This window comes from Anomaloglossus baeobatrachus, chromosome 1, assembly GCF_048569485.1.
Source record: "Anomaloglossus baeobatrachus isolate aAnoBae1 chromosome 1, aAnoBae1.hap1, whole genome shotgun sequence".
In the NCBI taxonomy this organism is placed as follows: Eukaryota; Metazoa; Chordata; class Amphibia; order Anura; family Aromobatidae; genus Anomaloglossus; species Anomaloglossus baeobatrachus.
Window position 1 is genome coordinate 811,580,098 of NC_134353.1, and position 26,562 is coordinate 811,606,659.

The 26,562-nt window shown below is 46.7% G+C and overlaps 1 protein-coding gene across 19 annotated transcripts in view; it reads right to left on the minus strand.

Moving 5' to 3' along the window:
- The window catches only part of PPIP5K2 (diphosphoinositol pentakisphosphate kinase 2), a 215,561-nt gene that overhangs the window by 96,037 nt on the left and 92,962 nt on the right, over window positions 1-26,562 (minus strand). For all 19 annotated transcript variants that reach the window (XM_075325050.1, XM_075325053.1, XM_075325052.1 and 16 more), the window contains exons 6-13: window positions 18,863-19,017; window positions 18,006-18,107; window positions 10,600-10,761; window positions 9,733-9,854; window positions 8,386-8,487; window positions 6,970-7,056; window positions 5,969-6,044; window positions 5,213-5,322 (exon numbers count right to left, since the gene is read on the minus strand). In XM_075325050.1, the coding sequence (XP_075181165.1) occupies window positions 5,213-5,322; window positions 5,969-6,044; window positions 6,970-7,056; window positions 8,386-8,487; window positions 9,733-9,854; window positions 10,600-10,761; window positions 18,006-18,107; window positions 18,863-19,017 (916 nt within the window). The remainder of the gene's footprint in view (window positions 1-5,212; window positions 5,323-5,968; window positions 6,045-6,969; window positions 7,057-8,385; window positions 8,488-9,732; window positions 9,855-10,599; window positions 10,762-18,005; window positions 18,108-18,862; window positions 19,018-26,562) is intronic.

Genomic DNA, 26,562 nt, shown 5'->3' on the forward strand with positions numbered 1-26,562 from the left:
ACCACAGCCCAGGATGGGGGCAGGAATGATTTCCCCTTCGACAAAGAAGTGGGGAGAAGCCACCACTGAAGGGAGGCATTGGCTGCCCGAGAAAGGGAGACGTTCCTGTCGAGGGACGTCGACTTCCTGTCCCATTTGCGGAGAATGTCCCATTGAAGTGGACGCAGATGAAACTGCGCAAATGGAACTGCCTCCATTGCTGCCATCATCTTCCCTAGGAAGTGCATGAGGCGCCTCAAGGGGTGCGACTGGGCTCGAAGGAGAGATTGCACCCCTGTCCGTAGTGAACGCTGTTTGTCCAGCAGAAGTTTCACTATCGCTGAGAGAGTATGAAACTCCATCCCGAGATATGTCAGCGATTGGGTCGGTGTCAATTTTGACTTTGGGAAATTGATGATCCACCCGAATCTCTGGAGAGTCTCCAGAGCAATGTTCAGGCTGTGTTGGCATGCCACCCGAGAGGGGGCCTTGACAAGAAGATCGTCTAAGTAAGGGATCACCGAGTGTCCCTGAGAGTGTAGGACTGCTACCACTGTTGCCATAACCTTGGTGAAGATCCGTGGGGCTGTCGCCAGGCCGAAAGGCAGTGCCACGAACTGAAGGTGTTCGTCCCCGATGGCGAAACGCAGGAAGCGCTGATGCTCTGGTGCAATCGGCACGTGGAGATAAGCATCCCTGATGTCGATTGATGCTAGGAAGTCTCCTTGGGACATCGAGGCGATGACGGAGCGGAGAGATTCCATCCGGAACCGCCTGGTTTTCACGTGTCTGTTGAGCAGTTTGAGGTCCAGAACGGGACGGAAAGATCCGTCCTTTTTTGGCACCACAAACAAGTTGGAGTAAAAACCGTGGCCCCATTGCTGAAGGGGGACAGGGATCACCACTCCTTCTGCCTTCAGAGTGCTCACCGCCTGAAGAAGAGCATCGGCTCGCTCGGGGGGCGGAGATGTTCTGAAGAAACGAGTCGGAGGACGAGAGCTGAACTCTATCCTGTAACCGTGGGACATAATGTCTCTCACCCATCGGTCTTGGACATGTGGCAACCAGGCGTCGCAAAAGCGGGAGAGCCTGCCACCGACCGAGGATGCGGTTTGGGGAGGCCGAAAGTCATGAGGAGGCCGCCTTGGTAGCGGTTCCTCCGGCGGTCTTTTTAGGACATGACTTAGACCGCCATGAATCAGAGTTCCTCTGACCCTTCTGTGGCCTGTTGGACGAGGAGAATTGAGACCTGGCTGAGGGCCGAAAGGACCGAAACCTCGATTGTACCTTCCGTTGTTGAGGTCTGTTTGGTTTGGACTGGGGTAAGGACGAGTCCTTTCCCTTGGATTGTTTAATGATTTCATCCAATTGCTCGCCAAACAGGCGGTCGCCAGAAAATGGCAAACCGGTTAAGAACTTTTTGGAAGCAGAGTCTGCCTTCCATTCACGTAGCCACATGGCCCTGCGGACTGCCACTGAATTGGCGGATGCTACCGCCGTACGGCTCGCAGAGTCCAGGACAGCATTCATGGCGTAGGACGCAAACGCCGACGCCTGAGAGGTTAAGGACACAACCTGCGGAGTAGAGGCACGTGTGACTGCATTAATCTCAGACTGACAAGCTGAGATAGCTTGGAGTGCCCATACGGCTGCGAATGCCGGAGCAAAGGACGCGCCTATAGCTTCATAGATGGATTTCATCAGGAGCTCTATCTGCCTGTCAGTGGCATCCTTGAGTGATGAGCCATCTGCCACCGCAACTATGGATCTAGCCGCCAGTCTAGAGACTGGAGGATCCACCTTGGGACACTGAGCCCAACCCTTGACTACGTCAGGGGGGAAGGGATAACGTGTGTCATTAAGGCGCTTAGTAAAGCGCTTATCCGGAAAAGCTCGGTGTTTCTGGACTGTATCTCTGAAGTTGGAGTGATCAAGAAACGCACTCCGTGTACGTTTGGGAAACCTAAATTGGAATTTCTCCTGCTAAGAAGCTGACTCCTCAATCGGAGGAGCTGGAGGAGAAAGTTCTAACACCTGATTGATGGACGCTATAAGGTCGTTTACTATGGCGTCCCCTTCAGGTGTATCAAGGTTGAGAGCGGCGTCAGGATCAGAGCCCTGATCTGCCACCTCCGCTTCATCCTCCAGAGAGTCCTCATGCTGAGACCCTGAGCAGTGTGATGAAGTCGAGGGAAGTTCCCAGCGAGCCCGCTTAGCCGGTCTGGGACTGCGGTCCGTGTCGGAGTCCTCACCGTGGGACCTATGAGTCGCCCCAGGAGCACTTTGCTGCGCCGACCGAGGGGGGTCTGAGAGCAATGATTCAACAGTGCCCGGGGCCTGTGTTACCGGTCTGGACTGCAAAGCTTCTAGTATCTTAGCAGACCATCTATCCATAGACTCAGAAAGTTTGTCAGCGAATACTGCAAACTCTGTCCCTGTCACCTGGACAGTGGCAGCAGGTGGTTCCACCTGGGCCGAGGGTCCCACCGGTGGCTGAGGCTCCGACTGAGTGAGTGTCACAGGGGCCGAGCATTGCACACAATGAGGGTAGGTGGAACCTGCAGGTAGCATAGTACAGGTTGCAAAATAGGCCTGTGCCTTGGCACCCTTGCTTTTTGCGGACGACATGCTGTTGTCTCCTCTTAGAGCAATCAGTGAGGGTATATAGCCAAAAGCAAATAGTGCGGCCGTACAGAGTAAATGTATACAATATAAGCATATAAATATACACTTCGGCACCCAGGGGGGCCAGCACCTAGTAACAGGTGTGGCTTACCGACCGCCCTCAGCGGTTGTGTGACCACCAGATTCCCTGCCTGGGCCTCCCAGAGCTGTGGAGCTCGGTGTTGTCTCCCCTCTGAAGTTCTCCAGCGTCAGAAGTGCTGATAGGAATGGCTGCCAGCGTTCTGAGAGGAGGAGGGAGCCGTGGGCGTGCCTCAGAAAGTGCGGGAATCTGGTGCCCCACGGTGCTCAGTGAGGGGGGAGGAGGATACTAAGTATGCTCCAGCCCTCAGCGCTGACGTCCAGTGCAGCGTCCCGCCCTTACCCCTGACTGGCAGGCCCGGGGGCGGGAGTATGCGGTACTAGGCCGCAAAAGCCGGGGACTAAAGTTATAAGCGCGGCCGGCAAACAAGCGCGGTCAGCGCGGTAGTCCCGGCGCACAAACACACCCAGCAGCTGCTGCAGCGTCCATTACACAGGCGCTCTATGCGCCATCCCCAAGGGGACACAGAGTACCTCAGAGGAGCAGGGCCTGTCCCTGACGATACCCGGTCTCCTGTCCAGCAGATTCCCCCAGGGGCTGCGGAGGGAGCACGGTCCCAGTGCATGGTGACCGGTTAGGATCCCACTTCACCCAGAGCCCCTAAGGGATGGGGAAGGAAAACAGCATGTGGCTCCAGCCTTTGTACCCGCAATGGGTACCTCAACCTTAACAGCACCGCCGACCAGAGTGGGGTGAGAAGGGAGCATGCCGGGGGCCCTGTTATGGGCCCTATTTTCTTCCATCCGATATAGTCAGCAGCTGCTGCTGACTAAATTGTGGAGCTTGCGTGCATGTGTGCCTCCTTCAACACAAAGCATAAAAACTGAGGAGCCCGTGATGCACGGGGGGGTGTATAGGCAGAGGGGAGGGGTTTACACTTTTAAGTGTAATACTTTGTGTGGCCTCCGGAGGCAGAAGCTATACACCCAATTGTCTGGGTCTCCCAATGGAGCGACAAAGAAACTGCTTTTGTGTTTTCTTACTTTTATAGGCTGCAAAAATATTGTACAAAGCAAACTAATTTGTAATCTTTAATAAAAAAAAAAAAAATGTTCAGTCATGGCTTCATTATCTCTACAAGGCCTTCTTCATTTTCATTATACACAGGAATTGAATAGAATAGAAATTCAGGGATTGTCCAGGTTTGAAGTCTGCAGTAAACCAAGTCACTTGCACGGTTTCCGGAGTATTACAAGCGAGAGGTGACATGGCCGCATGGATCAGATTTCCATACATGTGGCTACAGACTAGTCTCATCCGGCTTCTCTCAACAAAAGCCAATTGAGAGAAGCCAAATGCATCACGATGGCACGTGACCGATCACATCAGCAATACTGGGAAATGGCGGCCACAAGACTGTCAACATTAACTTTGGAAGAGCACATTAAGTGGCAAATTGACAAAATGAGAGGTTTGCTGTGGCACTAAAGTCGGTTTCGTTATTTTAGGAGGTAATTTGGTTGCAGATTGAGTTGTCAACCATACGGAAATTCCTGGACAGTCCTTAAAAATAAGGAACTTCAAATAAAAACAATCATACCAATTTTTTTTTTTATTTTCTTTTAAGTTTAAGAAACCGATTTTAAGACCAATTCTCATCATCTGACAATTCACAATGAATTCAACTGAGTCAGTGAGTCTGTGTTATGGGCTGTAGACACACAGTATAGCCTCAAAAAATAAATGTATGGTTTTCCAGTATGTAAATTCCCCCCCCCCCCCCCAAAAAAAAATGGGTGTCCATGCGCCACATAACTGACAAGATTCAGCATTGCAGAAGTCCAGCGGTCACATGTCTAATTGTATCATATAAGGTTACAGTGGAACCTTTGTTTACGAGAACAATCCATTCTGGGAGTGTGCTTGTAAACCAAGTTACTCGTCTAGCAAAGCAAAATTTCCCAAAGGAAATAATGAAAGCTCAGACAATTCGTTCCACAACTTTGTTCAATGTCCCCTATTGTGCCATTCTACACATGCACAAACACGCACACACACATATTATGCTCACCTTACCTTCCGTTCCATCATTGGCCTCCTTGTTCTTGTAGTTCGCCGGTACAGGATGTGTATCTTGTAACTATCACGACCAATGCCGGACATTCTGCTGCCTTTGGAGTAGTGGCTAACAGCGGAAGTTCCTCCATCGTCGTGATAGTTACCCAATACACATCCTGTATCGGCAAACTACAAGAACCATGAGGCCGGCGAGGGAACAGAAGGTAAGGTGAGCATAATGTGTGCTTGTGTGTGTTTGTGTGTCTTTGTGCCTGTTTGTGCAAACTGTAAGAGCGGGTCAGAGCACAGTTATAGTACGGAACCGGAAGTGTGTGCAGTGAGTATTTGCTCGTACAGCAAAGCTTGCTCGTAAACTGAGTTACAAGTTTACAGCAAGCTTTGCTCATATAGCGAAATGCTCGCAAACCGGGTTACTCGTAATCCGAGGTTCCACGGTATATAACTACTTACATTTCCAACACTGTCTTAAGCTGCTCCAGCTTTGCTTTACTTTCTTCAATTTCAGAATCATTGTTTTGGCCAAGTTCAACAAGAAGTTGTCTTGCAATGTCCAGTACCTCCTGGTAAATATATGTAACCATGTTAACAGATGTTTGGATAAAATATGTTTATACACTTTTGTCCTTGTTCACCTTGGCACCATCACTCCTAGAAGATTAGACCATTCCGCCCATGAGGCACAAAGAACTTAAAGAGGACTAGTCACATGCTCAAAAAAGTCAATACTCTGTTTAAATCCCTTAACTTCCCTGATTCTACCGTTCTTGTCCGTTTTGCTCTGCATCACTCTAATGCAGAGATCATTAAATTTGTTTCTTCTGGAGCACAGCATGTGAAATCTCGACTTTGCAGTCCAACCGTGTGTTTCTTCACAGTATTCTCTGGGATCGTACGCTTTTATTCCTCTCCCCTCCAGCTGATCAATCTGAGTTGCAGCCAAACTTGGGCGAGAAGGATAAAATTGTGCACCACTAGAGAGACTGATGAAATGCCCAGTTGTACTGAAAGCACAGATTTCACATTGTGCTCTCCAGAAGAGATAAATGTGAATAGCTCTGCAATGGAGTGACGCAAGTGAAAAATTAAAACAAAGGCAGAATCAGGGGAATTCAGGGATTTTTTGCAAGGCATCGATATAACAGTGTGAACTGAGCTTTCTAGAAAATGCACTACACATTGCCAGTAAATTCTAGGAAAATCACTTGCCTGTAACTGCTTTGGTTTCTTTAGTTTTAATTTTCCAGTCTTGTAACCATAGCATTTCTCAAAAAGATCAAAGAACCTGAAATATGAAAAAAAGATGAACAATTAGTGAAACTGATGAAAAAATCTGAAAAAAACCACAAAAAAAAAAAACAAAAACCATGACACTGTCACTAATGATGAGCGAGTTTCAGTATGAAATGAGCGTATTTTACATCAATGCAGATTTCTCTGGAGCTCAGGAACAAGCATCGTCAAGAAATAGCTATATGAAAAAAATGAAATCTGGCAACCCATATGGGAATGCTGATAGTTTTCTAAGGTGGTGATGATGTACGCTTATGTGACCATTACAGATGAGCGAGTTTCGAAATACTCGGATTTGCGATACTTGTAACAAGTGTTGTCGAATACTCACGTATTCATTCCGGACAGTGTGTGCAATGCAAGTCAATGGGGAATACTCGCAACGTAATGAGTAACCCAAATGGCGAACTATTCGTGTAAGTAGCAAATAGTACGGCATTTGGGTTACTAATTACATTGCAAGTATACTATCCCCACTTACTTTCATTGCACACACTGTTTGGAATGAATACGTGAGTATTAGACAACACTCGTTACGAGTATCGTGGAATCCGAGTATTTCAAAACTCGCTCATCTTTAATGCTCACATAAGCGTACATCATCACCACCTTAGAAAACTACCAGATATAGGATGCTTTTCATTCCAAGCTTCTTATCCCCATGCATTCCCATATGGGTTGTCAGATTTTTTTTCATATAGCTCTTTCTTGAAGATGCTTGTTCCTGAGCTTCTGAGAAATCGGCATTGATGCAAAATACGCTTATTTCATACTGATACTCGCCCATTTCAGCTCTGTTTCTGGATAACACAGGTGACCCAGCTTTCTGTAGAGTTCATGATTGCAAATCTGCTTTTTATGTAGAAACTGTAATTGCTTTCAGCCTCTGATTACAGTAATCACCACACACGGCTTACCTTTGATGTCTAACTTCCATTTTCATCTTTTGTTTCGGCGTCCGATCACCGTGTCTAATTACGGCAATTACACAACGGAGCTCCATCCTTAAAAATTAAAATTACCACAATTATTTCAAGCATTTTCCTTTTAGCTTTAAGATTTTCAACTGTGACTGCCAAAGAGTAAAAATTATCAGAAAATACAATATAATAAGAAGAAAAAAAGGAAAAAAAAAAAAAAAAGAAAAACATAATATATTTCTTCAATAAAAGAAAAATAAATGTAATAAATATAAGTACAAGTATACAGAACCATCAGCAGCCAAGCTCTAGAAATACAGGGCAAACTAGATACAAGCAATAAAGAAAGAACTGATGTGAAATGTGCAATATCTCTACCACATATTAGGAATATTTGTCAGTTTGAGAAATCAATGGGAAAAGTTATGTACAATGCCGCAGCGTCAGCCGTACATTTACTTCTGTTGCAGAACAACTCTCAAAAAATGATTTCGTGCATCAGCAGAATTTTTTTATTATTATTATTATGCATAAATCTAACAATGCATAAGATTGGCCATGCTTTATCACACTGACACTGAGACACTTAGATTTTCTCTACTACATGTATTTTTTCTTGGGCAGAACATCTTGGAAAAAAATGGCTTCTAACATTATAAGGAGTGCAGAGTGCAAGAGTCTTAAAGAATCCAATCCATGATGTAGTGGCAGAGACACGAACTCCATCGATGTAGTGTACTGTGTGGTTTTGCTTCAATAAAAACCACTGTAAAATATCACTAGAGGGAGTAGGTGTCTGGTGCCATATTGTCCTCTGTAATCCTGCCTCCATCACTGAACTGATTGTCAGCTTTCTGTGTACGCTGAAGATTGGCAGAAAGTTGCTAATCAGGTGGGGCAGGGTTATACAGAGCTCAGCATTCAGAGAACTGCTATATTTGCAGCAAAGAAAAAGATTTTATCAAAATGACAGGAAGCAGCCCAATAGTGACATCGCTGAAATCAGGGTCTCTGCCACTACATTATGCTCAGACGAGATAGCAAAATCTTTAGTCCCTTTAATTGACAATATACATCTAAAGTCGTTCTTTAACTTGGTACTGCAAATTATTAAAACAAATAATATTAAAAAAAAAAAAAAACATAAAATGTTAAAAAAAACCCCAGTAATTTAGGTTATCAATAACAAATATACCTCAATACATATTTATATAGAGAAAGTTTTCATTCAAAATTGTCAGACAAGTATACAGGACACTGGCCAGAGGACACTACTAATCATCCCGCTCTCCATCGGCTTATATTAATCTGTTATTCGAGAGATGACAATATCCTGTTGGATCCTTGTGAGCAAGACACGTTAAAAAAAAAAACAAAATCCGGGCTGAACTCCGTAACCCCGTATCTGCTTACATTGTCCCAGATGTTGTGGGCACTATCGGTATATCCTCCGCTTCCAGTGGTATGGACCAGGGAATCTGAAACTGAGGAGCTAGCTCACGCATGACGATATTACTGAAATAAAGCGACATGACAAGTAATTACCAGCACAATAACTTTATACATACATATACACTGTATATATAATTTCACTAAGTTAAATATATACTTTTATTTTACTTTTGCGCTAAATGTCAGAACAAATAAACAACCTATCACCGTACTCTAAAAACAATATTACATTTTTGCATCAGGTCCATTTTCAAAGATCCAACATTATTGGAGTCAGACTGCTAACATTAGGAGGGTGAATGATAACTACTGATTGCTAACATGAGGTTTTCATAGTATTGAAGACTATGGAGAACTTTGACATTGAAAAGATGATTCCTATATACGTTATTCATTAGTCTGTAATCATCTTTCATTCTCAGACCTCCTGATGTGCAGTTTGCAGCTCGATCCAAGTTTCAGATTTTTCTCCTGTGGGAGTGTCTCTCTCAGTAATAAAGGCTGGATATGTGTCTTCAATAGCTCATATATGATCACAGCTTCTATCCTGCACTTATTTCTCTACATGTTCTTTCTAATTTATCTGTAGGCTGTTCTCTTTGTCCATCTGAAATTATCACTTGCCATCTCCACACTGTGGAGATCCATGTACAACTGATCCTCCCTGCTCCTATCCCCAACACTAAATAAAAGGAGGGAAAGAGCAGTCAGATCCTGGAGCCGGGCTCTGATGGATTTGTAACATTTTATCAGATTACTCAAAAAGATATTAGGGACCTGCAGAAAACTTTGTAGCAACAAAACGATTGAATGTCTCAGAGGAGATCTCATTTATATGGTATAAATACATGTGTGGTCAATATAAAGGACTGGCGCATGACTTATTTCTTCCAAAAGACAATACTAAGGACCAGGGGGCACTCACTGCGAGTGGAAGAAAAGCGATCCCGGCAGCTAAATAGGAAAGGGTTCTTTACAGTTAGAGCAGTCAGACTGTGGAATACCACAAGAGGTAGTAATGGCAGATACTATAACAGCTTTTAAAAAAAAGGCTGGATGATTTCCTCAGTACACAACATTGTTGGTTATAAATGACTTAGTGACGAAATGTAGAACTGGTGGAGGAGGTTGAACTAGATGGACCTAGATCTTTTTTACCTAAGTAACTATGTAATTAAGATTATTTGGAGCATTATTAAATTTTACATTTAGGAAGCAAATTATATGTAATAAACAATCAGTGCAGCGCCTTAAACTACTTTAATGTATTAAATATAATAATGGATATGAATTAAGACACAATCTTACCCCAAGATCTTAGCACAGTCATCGTAATACTTCATGGAGTTCTTCACAAAGCTGAATCCATTCACATCACAGACATAAGACTGACCATTTGCACGAAGTAAATCAAAGCCGCACACAGTTTGCTGTAAAGAGTCAATAAAGATGAATGACGCTTAATCATCTAATTGTTGCATGCACGTAGACTTTTGAACACTTCTGCTGCTGTGGTACTCTCATCTCCACTTTTCACATCTAACAAAAATAGTTATTCTATGGGATTAATACAGATTAAGACTAATGTATATGGTGATATGCAGGATATTACACTGAGTCAATACACTGCTCATAGACATCTATTTATTTTTGTTTCATGGGGATATTTGATATTTCTTTCATCATAGAATATTTGAAGTCCTACCATATTATGGAGAAGTTCTTTACACAGTATGCCAACGTCACAGCCCACCTTACAGAACTGTAGTACAGTTCATGCACCACAGCACAGGTCTAGGTACGTGTGGTAGTAATATGCCCGAGGCGTAACAATGTGATCTCTCTCAACACTAAATTCTAGAAGCTAATCAGTGTATTAGATCCGAGCTATGTAACCGGTCCAAGTGGGAATAACATGTATAAAGACTTTTCTCCACCCCATCCACATGTGAAAATTAATACTTAGAGGGAATGCTGTTCTTGTTGTCCTCTTTAGGGCTCTTAGACATGGCGATGCTGAAATCAGCCGTGTAACTGCAGACATGTAATAGAGCGGCGGGTGAAGAAAAGATCCATGTGCAGCGACACTGACACTTTCTCAGCATAAATGTGATATCCTGAGCAGCAGATAAGACATTGAGTACACAGTCTCGTTTCCACAGAATGACCGATCACCTTGAATGCCAGGCACACTTTCCAGGCTATTAGTTTCTCTCGGGCGTTTAAAATAACAGGATATCGAACTTCTTTGCCTTCACTGTCCCTTTCTACCTTGCCATCCAATGCAGGAGACTTTCGAGCTTCAGCGTGGGCGTAGTCTGGCCCCACAGTATAAACCTGTATCAGAAGAAGAGCATACAGTGAGTGTCCGGCACAGCTTGGCCTCGCACACAGAGACATACATGCTGCCTGTCATCATAAAGAAACGCGCAGCACCCTTGCCTTGTCTGCGTAAGAAGCTGAGCCACCATTCTGTGTGATATAACAAACCAGGAATTGGAATTACATTTATCTCTGTCAATTCTCCCTTTTAGGCTACTTTCACACATCCGGTTTGAGCAGTGCGGCTCAATCCGGCTGTGAAACCTATGCAACGGATGCAGCAAAAACACCGCATCCTTTGCATACGTTTTTACATGCGGCCGGTCCGTTTTTTTCCGGTTGCGGCACGCTACTGAGCATGCGCAGTGGAAGAAACCGCATGCGGCGGCCAGATGTGTTTTTTTCCGCATCGCGCCGCATCCGGCGTCCAGAGGCATGCATTGAAAAATGCGCCGCAGTGGCCGGATGCGTCGCGATGCGTTTTTTTTTGCCGGAGCAAAAAACGTTGCAGGCAACATTCCATCCGGCCGCGGCATCGGCTAAATCTGCCGCATGCGGCAAAAACCGGACCGAACGCAAGCCCATGCGGCACAATACGGCACTAATGTAAGTCTATGCAAAAAATACCGCAACCGGCGGCAAAAAAACGGTTGCAATTTTTCTGCAGAGTGCCGTATTGTGCCACAGAGCAAAAACCGGATGTGTGAAAGTAGCCTTATCAAGGTTAAAGCCATGTCCACACCATGTTTTTAGACCTATTTAACATGTAAACTGGGAAAAGTTTTTAAAAAAATGTGTTAAATGGAGGCTGAACTGACATTAACATCAGGTACTCGCGGAGCTCAGCCTAGTATCGCGGGTGCTCGGATATTTCATCTATGAAACAACGACCACAACACACAGGCTTGCTTCACTGATTATGTGAGCAACACCCCAGGGAGACCCAGTCACTGTGTCTGAACGGCTCTCTCGGGGGATAAAAACGTTCTCAGACAAACAATAGTTTGCCGGAAAAAAAAAAAAAACCCTTCCTCCCGCTGAAAATGCTCTGTATTATGGCTGACTGTATGTGGACGGAGACCTGAACAAGCCAATCGTTGAATTTCCATAATGCTCATTACTTGCATTGAGTTCGTACGAGAGTCTGACCTGTTCGAATCGAGTAATGAGCATTCCAGCATTTTAGTGCTCGCCCGTCACTAGATACCATGTAAAAGAAAAAATAATAATAATTGTTTAACAGATCCATTTGGGTACCAGCTTCACTATCATTTTTAGTACTGCACTAACATATACCGGCTGAACGCAAATCCAAAATATTTTTTTGGGCCTCTTTCTAGCAATAGAGTCCAACGGATATGTTAGATTGCACACCAAGAGCTTTTCCTGTACACAATAAAAGTTAAGGAAAAAAGAGAATTTTGTTTACTTACCGTAAATTCTTTTTCTTATAGTTCCGACATGGGAGACCCAGACCATGGGTGTATAGCTACTGCCTCCGGAGGACACACAAAGTACTACACTCAAAACGTGTAGCTCCTCCCTCCGGGCTATATACACCCCCTGGATGACAATCTAACCAGTTCAGTGCAAAAGCTGAAGGAGGACATCCACCCATAAGTAGAGATAGAGTAAAACTCGGAAAAACCGGAACCTCTGTCTACAACAGCCGGTGAAACACACGGAACAAGAACTGCCAACAGGCAACAGGGAGGGTGCTGGGTCTCCCATGTCGGAACTATAAGAAAAAGAATTTACGGTAAGTAAACAAAATTCTCTTTTTCTTCATCGTTCCTTATGGGAGACCCAGACCATGGGACGTCTCAAAGCAGTCCATGGGTGGGAAATAAACAAAACTGAGAAGTAGGCAAAACCTAACTTCACAAATGGGCGACAGCCGCCTGAAGGATGCGTCTGCCCAAGCTCGCATCTGCCGAAGCATGAGCATGCACTTGGTAGTGCTTCGAAAAGGTGTGCAGACTAGACCAAGTGGCAGCCTGACAAACCTGCTGAGCCGTAGCCTGGTGCCTGAAAGCCCAGGAGGCACCGACAGCTCTGGTCGAGTGCGCCTTAATTCCCGGCGGTGGAGGCACCTGAGAACACTGGTAGGCATCAGAGATGGCCGACCTAATCCAACGAGCTAGGGTCGGTTTAGAAGCCAAGAGACACTTGCGCTGACCCGTGGTTAGCACAAAAAGTTAGGTGCACCGCCTAAAAGCGGCGGTGCATGACACATAGATTCGGAGCGCCCGCACCAAATCCAAGGTATGCAACGCCTTCTCAAAGCGAGCCGGACAAAGGGAAGGCAATGAAATGTCCTGGTTAAGGTGGAAAGAAGACACCACCTTAGGGAGAAAATCCGGAGTCGGACGGAGAACCACCTTGTCTTGGTGAAACACTAAGAAAGGTGACTCCGAAGAGAGCGCAGCCAAATCAGAGACTCTCCGGAGAGAAGTTATGGCTACTAGAAAAAACACTTTCTGTGAAAGTCTAAACAAGGGAACCTCCCTAAGAGGCTCAAAGGGGGGCTTCTGTAAGGCCGTGAGGACCAGATTAAGATCCCAGGGATCCAAAGGCCGCCGGTAAGGAGGAATGATGTGAGATGCGCCCTGCATGAAGGTGCGCACCTGAGCCAGTCGGGCGATACGCCGCTGGAATAATACCGACAGAGCCGACACCTGTCCCTTGAGGGAATTGAGGGACAGTCCTAGCTGCAGACCGGACTGTAGAAAAGACAGGATGGTCGGCAAAGAGAACGGCCAAGGAGCATGGCCGGAAGAGCGACACCAGGACAGGAAAATCTTCCAAGTCCTGTGGTAAATCTTGGCCGAGGAAGACTTCCGAGCCTGAGTCATAGTGGAGATGACCTCAGAAGGAATGCCTGAAGCCGTCAGGATCCAGGACTCAAGAGCCACGCCGTCAATTTGAGAGCCGCAGAATTCTGGCGGAAAAACGGACCTTGAGAGAGAAGGTCTGGGCGGTCCGGGAGATGCCACGGCAGTTCTACGGACAGACGGAGCAGATCTGGGTACCAAGCTCGCCTGGGCCAGTCCGGAGCAATGATTATGACCCGACGGCCCTCCATTCTGATCTTGCGCAGAACCCTGGGCAAGAGAGCTAGAGGGGGAAACACATAGGCCAGACGGAACTGAGACCAATCTTGAACCAGCGCGTCCGCTGCGAAGGCCTGAGGATCGTGGGAGCGAACCACGTAAACCGGGACCTTGTTGTTGTGCCGGGATGCCATTAGATCCACTTCCGGAGTGCCCCACTTGCGGCAGATTGACCGGAACACTGCCGGATGCAGGGACCACTCGCCGCTGTCCACGGTTTGACGGCTGAGATAATCGGCCTCCCAGTTTTCTACGCCTGGGATGTGGACTGCGGATATGGTGGACTTGGAGTCCTCCGTCCACTGAAGGATTCGTTGAACCTCCAACATCGCCAGGCGGCTGCGAGTCCCGCCCTGGTGATTGATGTAGGCAACCGCTGTCGCGTTGTCCGACTGGACTCGAAAGTGCTTGCCCGCCAACAGGTGGTGAAAGGCTACGAGAGCTAGAAGAACAGCCCTGATTTCCAGCACATTGATCGAGAGGGCTGATTCGGACGGAGTCCAAGTGCCCTGTGCTCGGTGGTTGAGAAATACTGCTCCCCAGCCGGAGAGACTGGCATCCGTGGTGAGGATCACCCAGGACGAAGTCAGGAAGGAGCGTCCCTGTGACAGAGAGAGGGGCCGAAGCCACCACTGAAGAGAGCTCCTGGTCTGCGGCGACAGAGCCACTAACCTGTGCAAGGAATAGGTCCGCTTGTCCCAACAGCGGAGAATGTCCAGCTGCAGGGGACGCAGATGGAACTGGGCAAAGGGAACCGCTTCCATTGACGCCACCATCTGACCCAGCACCTGCATGAGGTGCCTGATGGAATGACGGCGGGGCTGCAACAGAGAGCGCACCGCCAGATGAAGGGACTGCTGTTTGACTAAGGGCAGCTTCACAAGTGCCGGCAGAGTCTCGAATTGCGTCCCTTGGGCAGATTGACAAGCCACCCGAATTGAACAAGCGTGGCGAGAGTGAGCGAGACACTCCGCTGGCAGTCTGCACTGGATGAGGCCTTGACAAGAAGGTCGTCCAGGTAAGGAATCACTGCCAACCCCTGGAGATGCAGGACCGCAACCACTGCTGCCATGACCTTGGTGAAAACACGAGGGGCCGTGGCTAACCCGAAGGGGAGAGCCACGAATTGGAAATGTTCCTCTCCGATTGCAAAGCGTAGCCAACGCTGGTGTGAAACCGCAATAGGCACATGCAGATAGGCATCTCTGATGTCGATGGATGCTAGAAAATCTCCTTGGGTCATTGAGGCAATGACCGATCTCAGAGATTCCATGCGAAAGCGCCGCACCTGAACATGCTTGTTGAGAAGCTTGAGATCCAGGATGGGCCGGAAGGAACCGTCCTTCTTGGGGACTAGGAAGAGGTTTGAGTAGAAACCTCTGAACCGTTCCCGGGCGGGAACCGGTACAATTACTCCGTTGGCCTGCAAGGATGCCACGGCCTGAGAGAAGGCGGCGGCCTTGGAGCAGGGGGGAGCGGACAGAAAAAATCTGTTTGGCGGGCTGGAAGAAAATTCTATCCTGTAGCCGTGGGAGATGATATCCCGCACCCACTGATCGGAGACGTGTTGAAACCACACGTCGCCAAAGTGGGAGAGCCTGCCACCGACCAAGGACGTTGCTGGCGCAGCCAGATAGTCAAGAGGAGGCTGCCTTAGTGGCAGCGGCTCCTCCGCTCTTCTGAGGACGCGGCTTCGCGCGCCAGTTCGGTTTACGATCCTTGGCTGAGGTAGTGGACGAAGCTGAGGGCTTAGAGGATGACCAGTTGGAGGAACGAAAGGAACGAAACCTCGACTGGTTCCTGCCCTGGACAGGTTTCCTGGTTTTAATTTGTGGCAAGGAAGTACTCTTCCCGCCAGTAGCTTCCTTAATAATTTCATCCAGTTGTTCACCGAACAGCCGGGACCCAGCAAAGGGGAGCCCAGCAAGGTACTTCTTAGAAGAAGCGTCTGCTTTCCACTCCCGAAGCCACAAGATCCTGCGGATCGCGAGAGAATTAGCGGAAGCCACCGCAGTGCGGTGAGAAGCCTCTAGAATGGCAGACATGGCGTAGGATGAAAAAGCCGAAGCCTGGGAAGTTAAGGCAACCATCTCGGGTATAGAGTCCCTGGCGAGGGAATGTATCTCCGCCAGAGAGGCAGAGACTGCCTTAAGAGCCCACACTGCTGCAAAAGACGGGGAGAACGAGGCTCCTGCCGCCTCATATACAGATTTGGCCAGAAGGTCAACCTGGCGGTCAGTGGGATCCTTAAGAGAGGTGCCATCGGCCACAGAAACGACTGTCCGGGCTGAGATTCTAGACACCGGAGGATCCACCTTTGGGGACTGAGCCCACTCCTTAACCACCTCAGGTGGAAAGGGAAAACGGTCATCAGAACTACGCTTTGGAAAGAGTTTGTCAGGACAGGCCCTGGGCTTGGTAACAGTGGCCTGAAAACTGGAGTGGTTAAAAAACGTACTCCTAGCTCTCTTAGGAGAGGTAAACTGGTGTATTTCTACCAGAGAGGCTTGTTCCTGTGACACTGGTGGATTGAGGTTCAGTACGGAGTTAATGGATGCAATCAAGTCACTAACATCCGCATCACCCTCAGATAAGTCAATGGGGTACATAGAGGTAGCGTCTGAGCCCACAGTAAAAGTATCCTCCTCGCCCTGCACCTCAGCTCGTGAATCAGAGCCGTGGGACGAGGAAGGAGAAGGGTCCCTGCGTCTCCGTTTAGGGGGACGGGGTCCTAAAACATGTTCTGAGAGTTCTGCAGAGCTCGGAGCAGCAGAGGCACCCTGAGAAGGGGGCTGATGCATGGTCAACAGAGTCCGGGACAGCTGTCCCATGGAGTCGGCAGAAGACTGGGAGATAGCACTGGAAAAAGATGCTACCCAAGCCGGGGGTTCAGCCACCGGGGCCGGAGCGGCCGGGGGGACCCCTGAAGAGGCTCCAGGCTGAGGCACCACCATGTTAGAGAAGGCATCACAATGTGGGTATGTGCTCGGTTCAGACAGAATGAGCTTACATGCAGTGCATATAGAGTACAGCTTAGCAGACTTGCTCCTAGTGAGAGACATGCTGCTGAGGTGGAGGCTCTGCAGTAAATAATACACTCCTATAGAATGACCCCCTGAGAGTGTATAAGAAAGCCCACAACCAGAGGTTGTGGCTTACCAGACCGCTCTTTTGTGTGCCCTCCGGATTCCACAGCTCAGACCCCCAGTGGATGCAGCAGCTGCAGCAGCCAGCGCCGATCAGTGTGAGAACGCTGATAAAATGGCGCTGGAATGAGGAGGGGGCGGGGATTAGCCCAAGAGCGGGAATCCGGAGGGCCAAGGAGAGATACAGGGGAGGGAAACATCTCCTCAGAGAGGAGTGTCCTCCCCTCTGCTGAACGGCCGGTGGGCGGCACCGCACTCCTCCCCTGCAAAAACTGACATGCAGAGGGACTGAAACCGAAACTAGGCCGCGACTGAAGCCGGGGCCTAGATTTTTACATGCGGCCGACGAGCAGGCACCCTCGGCGCGGTTCTCAGGAAAAACCTAGAGAACCAGCCGGAAAACACAGCAGAGTTACAAAACATACTCTCCCCTCAATAAATGTACCCGGGACCCCTGAAAAACGTCTCAATACTTAGCTTTTGAGACGCAGGGCCATGTCCCTGGGGGGGGTTAAACGCTCCGTCCGGCAGGAACCTGACAAGGCTGCAGATGGAGACCGGTCTCCTGCAAAGCAGAGAGGACCGTGATGGCTCCCACTTCAAGCCAGAGCCTCAGAGGATGGTGAAGGAGCGCGGCATGTGAAGGCTCCAGCCTTGTAAAGTCAACCTTAACAGCACCGCCGACACAGTGGGGTGAGAAGGGACATGCCGGGAGTCCAGACTGGACCCGCTTTTCTTCCATATCTTTGAAATCAAAAATCTTAAAAATTAAAAATCAGAAAATGCATGTGTGTGTGTGACCTCCTGAACACAAAGCATTGAACTGGTTAGATTGTCATCCAGGGGGTGTATATAGCCCGGAGGGAGGAGCTACACGTTTTGAGTGTAGTACTTTGTGTGTCCTCCGGAGGCAGTAGCTATACACCCATGGTCTGGGTCTCCCATAAGGAACGATGAAGAAAATGCGGTGTGAACACAGCCCGAAAGAGTAATCCAATACCTTGACATCAGTGCCATCCGTGGGCATAAACTCCTCATAAATATATGCACCGGTCTTCCGCACGCTGCTTTCGGGTGAATATACGCTGCTACGACTGCCAATCTAAGGAACAAAAGTACCACAGTAATTGAGTCAATAGGCAGATAAAAAATTGGGGATCTGTCAAAGAATAAAAGCCTTGTTTTTCCCTATTTAACCCTTCATTAAATTCACGCAGCCCCCACAAACTTTGTCACATGACACTGTAAACTGCAGAAATAAAGAACCAAAAGCTAAGTCTTAAAGGAAATCTGTCCGGTGTCAGCGTTTCAGGATGATCTTACTCACCTCTCCACTGCCATCACCACCCGACGCTGGATTTCAGCTCAGTGCGCATGACTCTGGAGGTTCGGTCGTGCGCACTACTTCAGTTTGAAGCCAGGACACGTACACCCGGCTTCATAGTGCGCATAACCCAAACTCTGGTGTCATGCGCACTGAGCGAAAATCCAGCATCAAGGGGCGATGGCAGCCGGAGAGGTGAGTGAGATCATCCGGTGACACTGCGTAGTCTGACAAGCAAGGGAAGCAACGCCCTTGGGACTAGTCCCCGCGCTCCTTAGCATATGATATACGGTAAAATCTTTAGAAATACTTTTACTAAAGATCTCTATCTATGCTAGTGTATACAGGGATGGTTAGGCAGGGATTAGCAATGTGCACCCAGAACTACTTATGGTTCTGGGTGCATATTGCACCTGACAGGATCCCTTTAAGTATGATATCAGGCTCGCTGGATTTACATTATATATATATATATATATATATATATATATATATATATATATATAAATAAATAAAGGAGAGTTTCTCATCACCTTTCGGAAGAGTCTTTGGCTCCCGCCTCCGGCAGATGTTGGGTAGTAGATGTAAACATTATGATCCTCCGCGCTGACGGGCTTCTCTACGAAAGGTTTCTGGAAGATTTCCCCATTCACCTCCACATGATCCTCACCTTCAATTAAATTACATTCTGAAAAAAAAAAAAAAAAAAAATGGTTTCACATTGTAATCCACAGCAAACAACTTAAAAGGTCAACTGCACGTGACAGTCTCAGTAAATCACGACTCCGCCATGGTTTACCTGCTGCAGGCTCAGGGTTGAGGGCTCAGACCTCCAGACCTGCATTATGTGCAAATGGCCAGCTCCTAAAGTGTCCACTGAGGCTTTACTGCACCTACTCAAAATCCTGTGTGCCCAGTCCTCATTAGCTTTACTGTGCTTAGGGGAGCTACTGAAATTTCTGTATTGTGTGCTCAGACCAGTATCATTTTAAGAAAACTTGTTCATTCAATAATTAAAAATTACAAAAGTTAATAAAATTGTACAAAGGGCTGGAAAGACTAAAAAAAAGGCAATAAGGTGAGTGACTGGGGTGCACCACTCTTGTAGAAGCATAAAAGGAGCGGCTTCAGCGGCTCCATAGTATGTGGAATCAAAGGGAAGACACAATAGATGTAGTCTGCGCTACTGGCGATGCAAAGGAGTTCAGACCAGGGAGTGAAGAACATGCGGATTATTTAAAGGGAACCTGTCACCTAGAATATGCGTTCTGACCTATCAGCAGATGCATGTGTGCCCTAATTACACCTCCCTACCCATCCCTGTGTTATAAAATTGTATAATATGAATGTAATAAAAAACGTTTTATTTCCTTCATATTTCGTATGTAAATAGCAGGGAATGTGGTCACAGTGGCGGCGCCTTGCCCTATGGACGTCTGCATATTTCCATGGTATCACACCCCTGTGTCCCCATCGCTCATTCTATCCTGTGCGCATTGAAGCAGGCTTTGTTTCCGGGTGTTCAATGGCCGGCTTCAGACGCGCACTGCGCATGTGCAATGCGCGTCTGAAACTGACAAGGAGAACCCGGAAGAGAAGCCTGCTGCAATGCGCGCAGGATAGAATGACGGGGACGTCGCTCCATGGTATCACGCGCCCACATGGGTGTGATACCACGGAAATATGCACACGTTCATAGGGCAAGGCCCTGTGACCACATTCCCTGCTATTTACATACGAAATATGAAGGTAATAAAATGTTTTTTATTACTTTCAGATTATACAATTTTATAACACAGGGATGGGTAGGGAGGTGTAATTAGGGCACACATGCACCTGCTGATAGGTCAGAGCGCATATTCTAGGTGACAGGTTCCCTTTAAGTCTATATGTTTCAAAACCCACTTGTTTCTTCATCAGACAAATCATCATTGGTTTAGAAACCCGTAGACTTTATTGAACCACATGTTCTTCACTCCTTGGTCTGAACTCCATTGAATCACCAGCAGCACGGATTACATACATTGTCTCCTATCCTTTAAAACTTTCTAAAACACTTCCAAAATCAGTTTACACTAAACCCATAAATAATATCAGAGACTTAGCCCCTATAAAATTGTTCCCTTGCTCGTCATAAATGCTGCCTTAGTTGTGCATAAAAACAATTGCTTTCACATGCAAAATTAGGGTGGGCCATGTACTCTTGACATGGCGAAGAGATTTGGTGCACCGTTCTGTCACCACAATCAGCCTGTACCGGTACCTTTGTGTTTGCATCATTTGCACCAGATAGTGAACAAAGAAGGAGATGGCGGTTTATGCTAATTAAGGGAGTGGAACGGTGCACTGAATCTGTTGGTCGAGCCAAAGGTGCAACAAGCACCCCAATTGGCATATATAAAATTATGTCCAACAAAGGCAGCATTTATTACAGCAAAGGTTTTGTTCCTGTAAGGGTTAAGTTTCTTATATGATTGACTTACTATAAATAGTGACTTGGGGTTGACTGACTCCTTTGAGATAATTTTTTTTTGTTGGTGGATTTTGTGCTACTTTCATAAATAATGGCAACAATGAGTTGTGAATTTGGCACAAAACTAAGGCTATGTGCGCACTAGAAAAAGGATTTTTCTTAAGAAATTTCTTAAGATATTTCTTGAGAGTGAAGGATTAGCGCACCTGCGTTAAAAAAACGCACCAATAACGCACCAAAAAATGCATGCGTTTTTACCGCGTTTTGGGTGCATTTTTTTGCAGGTTGGACCCTGCGTTTTTTAATGCTTTAACAGCAATAAATAATATAGATAATAGATAGATATTCGATAGATAGAGGGATAGATAGCTAGATAGATAAATAGATAATGGATAAATAGATAAATGGAAATGGATAGATAGATGGATAGATGAATAGATTAATAGATAACGAATAGATAGATGATAGATATATAGATAGCTAGATAGATATATAGATAGATAGAATCGATAGATAGAGTCCTTGTGAGGACACACTGCAGTTCTCACATTACCGACCGTGAGAAATGACCTGTGGTTACCTCTGCAGGCTCGTTACGAGGCTGCATTGATTACTATGTGTCAGATGCGGCTGGATCACTATGCAAGCGTCGTGGGACCTGCGTGGATTACGCCGGAGCTGTGTTTTTGGGGGTTTAATAAAATGGTGAAAGAGGAGGCTTTTTTGTATTTTATTTAAAATATAGGATTTTTCGGTGTGTGTGTGTGTGTGTGTGTGTGTGTGTGTTTATTCACTTTACGTACGCGTTAATCATGAAAGCTGTCTCATACACGCGGCCATGATTAAGCTTGGACTTAGTGGCAGCGCATAGCTGCCATTAACTCGTTTTATTACCTTGATTTCTACCACATCACGGCAATCGGGAAGAGTCGGGGACAATCAATGGATGTGACAGTCCCGGGGCAGCTGCGGGCGGATATTCTCGGTTGCAGGAGGGGGGGGGGGGGGGGGACTCATTAACCATGGTCCGCGCCCTCCCCAGCCTGAGAATACCGGGCCGCCGCTGTGTGTTTACTTCGGCTGGACGGTACAAATACAGCGGAGCACACTTTTTTTTTTTTTTTTGTTTTTTTAATATGTACGTTTGATTTCTAGGTGTATTCTATATGTCTGTGTCTGAGTGTGATCTGTGTGTGTTTACTCTGCTCCGCTTCCTCTTCCTGTCATAATGACATCACTTCCTGCAAAACGCAGGCAGTAATGAACATTATGTTGCAAAAAACGGGAACGAACGCGGGAATAACGCAGGAAGATGCAATGAAACGCACATAATTTGCTGCCTGTGTTATTCCCTGCGCTATTTCATGATTACATTACAGTCAATGGAGTGAATAACGCAGTTAGCTGCAGAAAAGAAGTGACATGCTCATTCTTTTTCTTAAGAAAATCTACTGAAAGAATTTTCTTAAGAAAAAAACGCAGTGTACGCACAGCTAATTTTTTTTGCCATAGGTTTTTTTTAACTTCATTTTATTAACAATTTCAAACAAGGTACAACTGACATTTGCCATATAAAAATAGCTCAGTATATAGATAGTAATATTTGAATATAACAATGAACAGTCATATAAAGTTCATAATATCTTTGCCATAGGTTTTGCTGGGAAATGTCTGCAGAAAGGTACAACCATTTTCTCAAGAAATTTCTGCAGGAAAAATGCAAAAAAAAACCCCGCAGGTAAAAACTCAGTGTGTGCACATAGCCTTAGTTTGCTTTTTTGTTTTCTTTGCACCTTTGGAGTAAAATGTTGCACAACTCCTTCAATAAGCGGAAAAAAAAAATAAAAAAAATTTGGGATTTTGTACTACACTAAGGCACGGAGGTCCGATCATGCAAACATTTCGCTATTTTGAATGAAAAGTCTCAATGATAAATTAGCTGAATAAATCTGGAAAATAAAAACTACACCCAAAGGGTTGAGAAACTTCCAAGAAAATGACAAGACTGAAAAAAAAGAATAGTGTAAAAAAATCATGCAAAAGTCAAATTGAATTTGGAACACAAAGTAAAAAAAAATCTTTAAAGACCTAACTAGTTAAAAAAAGGGCACAAATACGATGAATCAGGGCCAAGGTGTATCAATCCCTAACAATCTTCAAGATGTTTTCCCTGAAAATAAGAACTGCTTATATTAAAACAGAATGTTACTGGACCCGATCTGTGTGTGTGAGTGGAACGGCGAGGGACCTGACAGCGACACAGATCACTGTGGGAGAGCCCATCCACATCTGCATTTGCCGGCTGTAGTTGTTCATGGTCATTGTGTACACAAATTTTTTTTTGTTTTGGTAGAGTGGGTCGTTTATGCTGTCTATTTTTGGGATTGTCTTCTCTCTTTTAAAAAGGTACAGTGCCTACAAGTAGTATTCAACCCCATGCAGATTTAGCAGGTTTACACATTCGGAATTAACTTGGCATTGTGACATTTAGACTGTAGATCAGCCTGGAAGTGTGAAATGCACTGCACCAAAAAAGAATGTTATTTCTTTTTTTATTTTTTTTTTTAAAAATTGTGAAAAGTTTATCCAGAGGGTCATTTATTATTCAACCCCTCAAACCACAAGAATTCTGTTTGGTTCCCCTAAAGTATTAAGAAGTATTTCAGGCACAAAGAACAATGAGCTTCACAGGTTTGGATTAATTATCTCTTTTTCCAGCCTTTTCTGACTAATTAAGACCCTCCCCAAACTTGTGAACAGCACTCATACTTGGTCAACATGGGAAAGACAAAAGGAGCATTCCGAGGCCATCAGAGACAAGATTGTGGAGGGTCACAAGGCTGGCAAGGGGTACAAAACCCCTTCCAAGGAGTTGGGCCTACCTGTCTCCACTGTTGGGAGCATCATCCGGAAGTGGAAGGCTTATGGATCTACTGTTAGCCTTCCACGGCCTGGACAGCCTTTGAAAGTTTCCACCCGTGCAGATGCCAGGCTTGTCCGAAGAGTCAAAGCTAACCCAAGGACAAGGAAGGAGCTCCGGGAAGATCTCATGGCAGTGGGGACATTGGTTTCAGTCAATACCATAAGTAACGTACTCCACCGCAATGGTCTCCGTTCCAGACGAGCCCGTAAGGTACCTTTACTTTCAAAGCGTCATGTCAAGGCTGGTCTACAGTTTGCTCAAGATCACTTGGAGGACTCTGAGACAGACTGGTTCAAGGTTCTCTGGTCTGATGAGACCAAGATCGAGATCTTTGGTGCCAACCACACACGTGACGTTTGGAGACTGGATGGCACTGCATACGACCCCAAGAATACCATCCCTACAGTCAAGCATGGTGGTGACAGCATCATGCTGTGGGGCTGTTTCTCAGCCAAGGGGCCTGGCCATCTGGTCCGCATCCATGGGAAGATGGATAGCACGGCCTACCTGGAGATTTTGGCCAAGAACCTCCGCTCCTCCATCAAGGATCTTAAGATGGGTCGTCATTTCATCTTCCAACAAGACAACGACCCAAAGCACACAGCCAAGAAAACCAAGGCCTGGTTCAAGAGGGAAAAAATCAAGGTGTTGCAGTGGCCTAGTCAGTCTCCTGACCTTAACCCAATTGAAAACTTGTGGAAGGAGCTCAAGATTAAAGTCCACATGAGACACCCAAAGAACCTAGATAACTTGGAGAAGATCTGCATTGAGGAGTGGGCCAAGATAACTCCAGAGACCTGTGCCGGCCTGATCAGGTCTTATAAAAGACGATTATTAGCTGTAATTGCAAACAAGGGTTATTCCACAAAATATTAAAAATAGGGGTTGAATAATAATTGACCCACACTTTTATGTTGAAAATTTATTAAAATTTAACTGAGCAACATAACTTGTTGGTTTGTAAGATTTATGCATCTGTTAAGGCCCCTTTACACACAGACTTTCAGCGATCCCACCAGCGATCCCAACCTGGTCGGGATCGCTACAAAGTCTCTGGTGAGTCTCTGGTGAGCTGTCAAACAGGCAAACCTGGCCAACGACGCAACAGCGATCCGGACCTGCAGAACGACCTAGCTAGTCAAACACTGGAAACAAGTGATGTGTCACAATATCTATCAATCACTATTCTCTGTCAGTCGGTCTCTCCCTCTCTGTCTCTATTCTCTGTCTGTCGGTCCGTCACTATCTCTGTCCCTCTCTCACACACTGCAACATCGCAAACGACATCGCTGTAACGTCACCGGTTTTGTGACGTAATAGCGACCTCCCCAGCGACATTGCAGTGTGTGAAACACATCAGCGACCTGGCCCCTGCTGTGAAGTTATTGATCGCCACAAATCGTTCAGGACCATTCTTTGGTCCTTTGTTTCCCGCTGTGCAGCAAAGTCTTAGTGTGTAAAGGGGACTTAAAACACTGGAAACGAGTGATGTGTCACAATATCTGTCATTCACTATTCTCTGTCAGTCGGTCTCTCCCTCTCTGTCTCTATTCTCTCTCTGTCAGTCCGTCACTATCTCTGTCCCTCTCTCACAGTCTGTAGGTCATTTTCCCCTCCTCTCTCATACTCACCGATCCCCGATCTCCGGCGCGGCACTGCACGGCATTCACACTGCTGCGGCGGCTTTTACTATTTTGAAAAAGCCGGCCGCTCATTAAACAATTTCGTATTCCCTACTTTCCCTGCCCACAGGCGCCTATGATTGGTTGCAGTGAGACACGCCCCCACGCTGAGTGACAGGTGTCTCACTGCACCCAATCACAGCAGCCGGTGGGTGTGTCTATACTGTGCAGTGAAATAAATAATTAAAAAAAACGGCGTGCGGTCTCCCCCCCCACTTTAATACCAGCCAGATAAAGTCATACGGCTGAAGGCTGGTATTCTCAGGATGGGGAGCTCCACGTTATGGGGAGCCCCCCAGCCTAACAATATCAGTCAGCAGCCGCCCAGAATTGCCGCATACATTATATGCGACAGTTCTGGGACTCTACCCGGCTCTTCCCGATTTGCCCTGGTGCGTTGGCAAATCGGAATAATGAGGAGTTATTGGCAGCCCATAGCTGCCAATAAGTCCTAGATTAATCATGTCAGGCGTCTCCCCGAGATACCTTCCATGATTAATCTGTAAATTACAGTAAATAAACACACACCCGAAAAAATCCTTTATTAGAAATAAAAAACACAAACACATTCCCTCATCACCAATTTAATCAGCCCCAAAAAGCCCTCCTTGTCCGGCGTAATCCACGGACCTCCAGCGTCACTTCCAGCTGTGCTGCATGGAGGTGATAGGAGCAGCAGAAGACACCGCCGCTCCTGTCACCTCCACGCAGCTAATGAAGACAGCCGCACGATCGGCTGAGCTGTCACTGAGGTTACCCGCTGTCACTGGATCCAGCGGTAGATCCAGCGGTGGATGCAGCGGTGGCCGCGGGTAACCTCAGTGACCGCTCAGCTGATCGCGCTACTCACCTCAGTTGCTGCGTGGAGCGGACAGGAGCGGCGGTGAGTAGCGCGATCAGCTGAGCTGTCACTGAGGTTACCCGCTGTCACTAGATCCAGCGGTGGATCCAGCGGTGGATGAGGGTAACCTCAGTGACAGCTCAGCTGATCACGCTACTCACCTCAGTTGCTGCGTGGAGCTGACAGGAGCGGCGGTGAGTAGCGCGATCAGCTGAGCTGTCACCGAGGTTACCCGCGGCCACCGCTGCATCCACCGCTGGATCTACCGCTGGATCCAGTGACAGCGGGTAACTTCAGTGACAGCTCAGCCGATC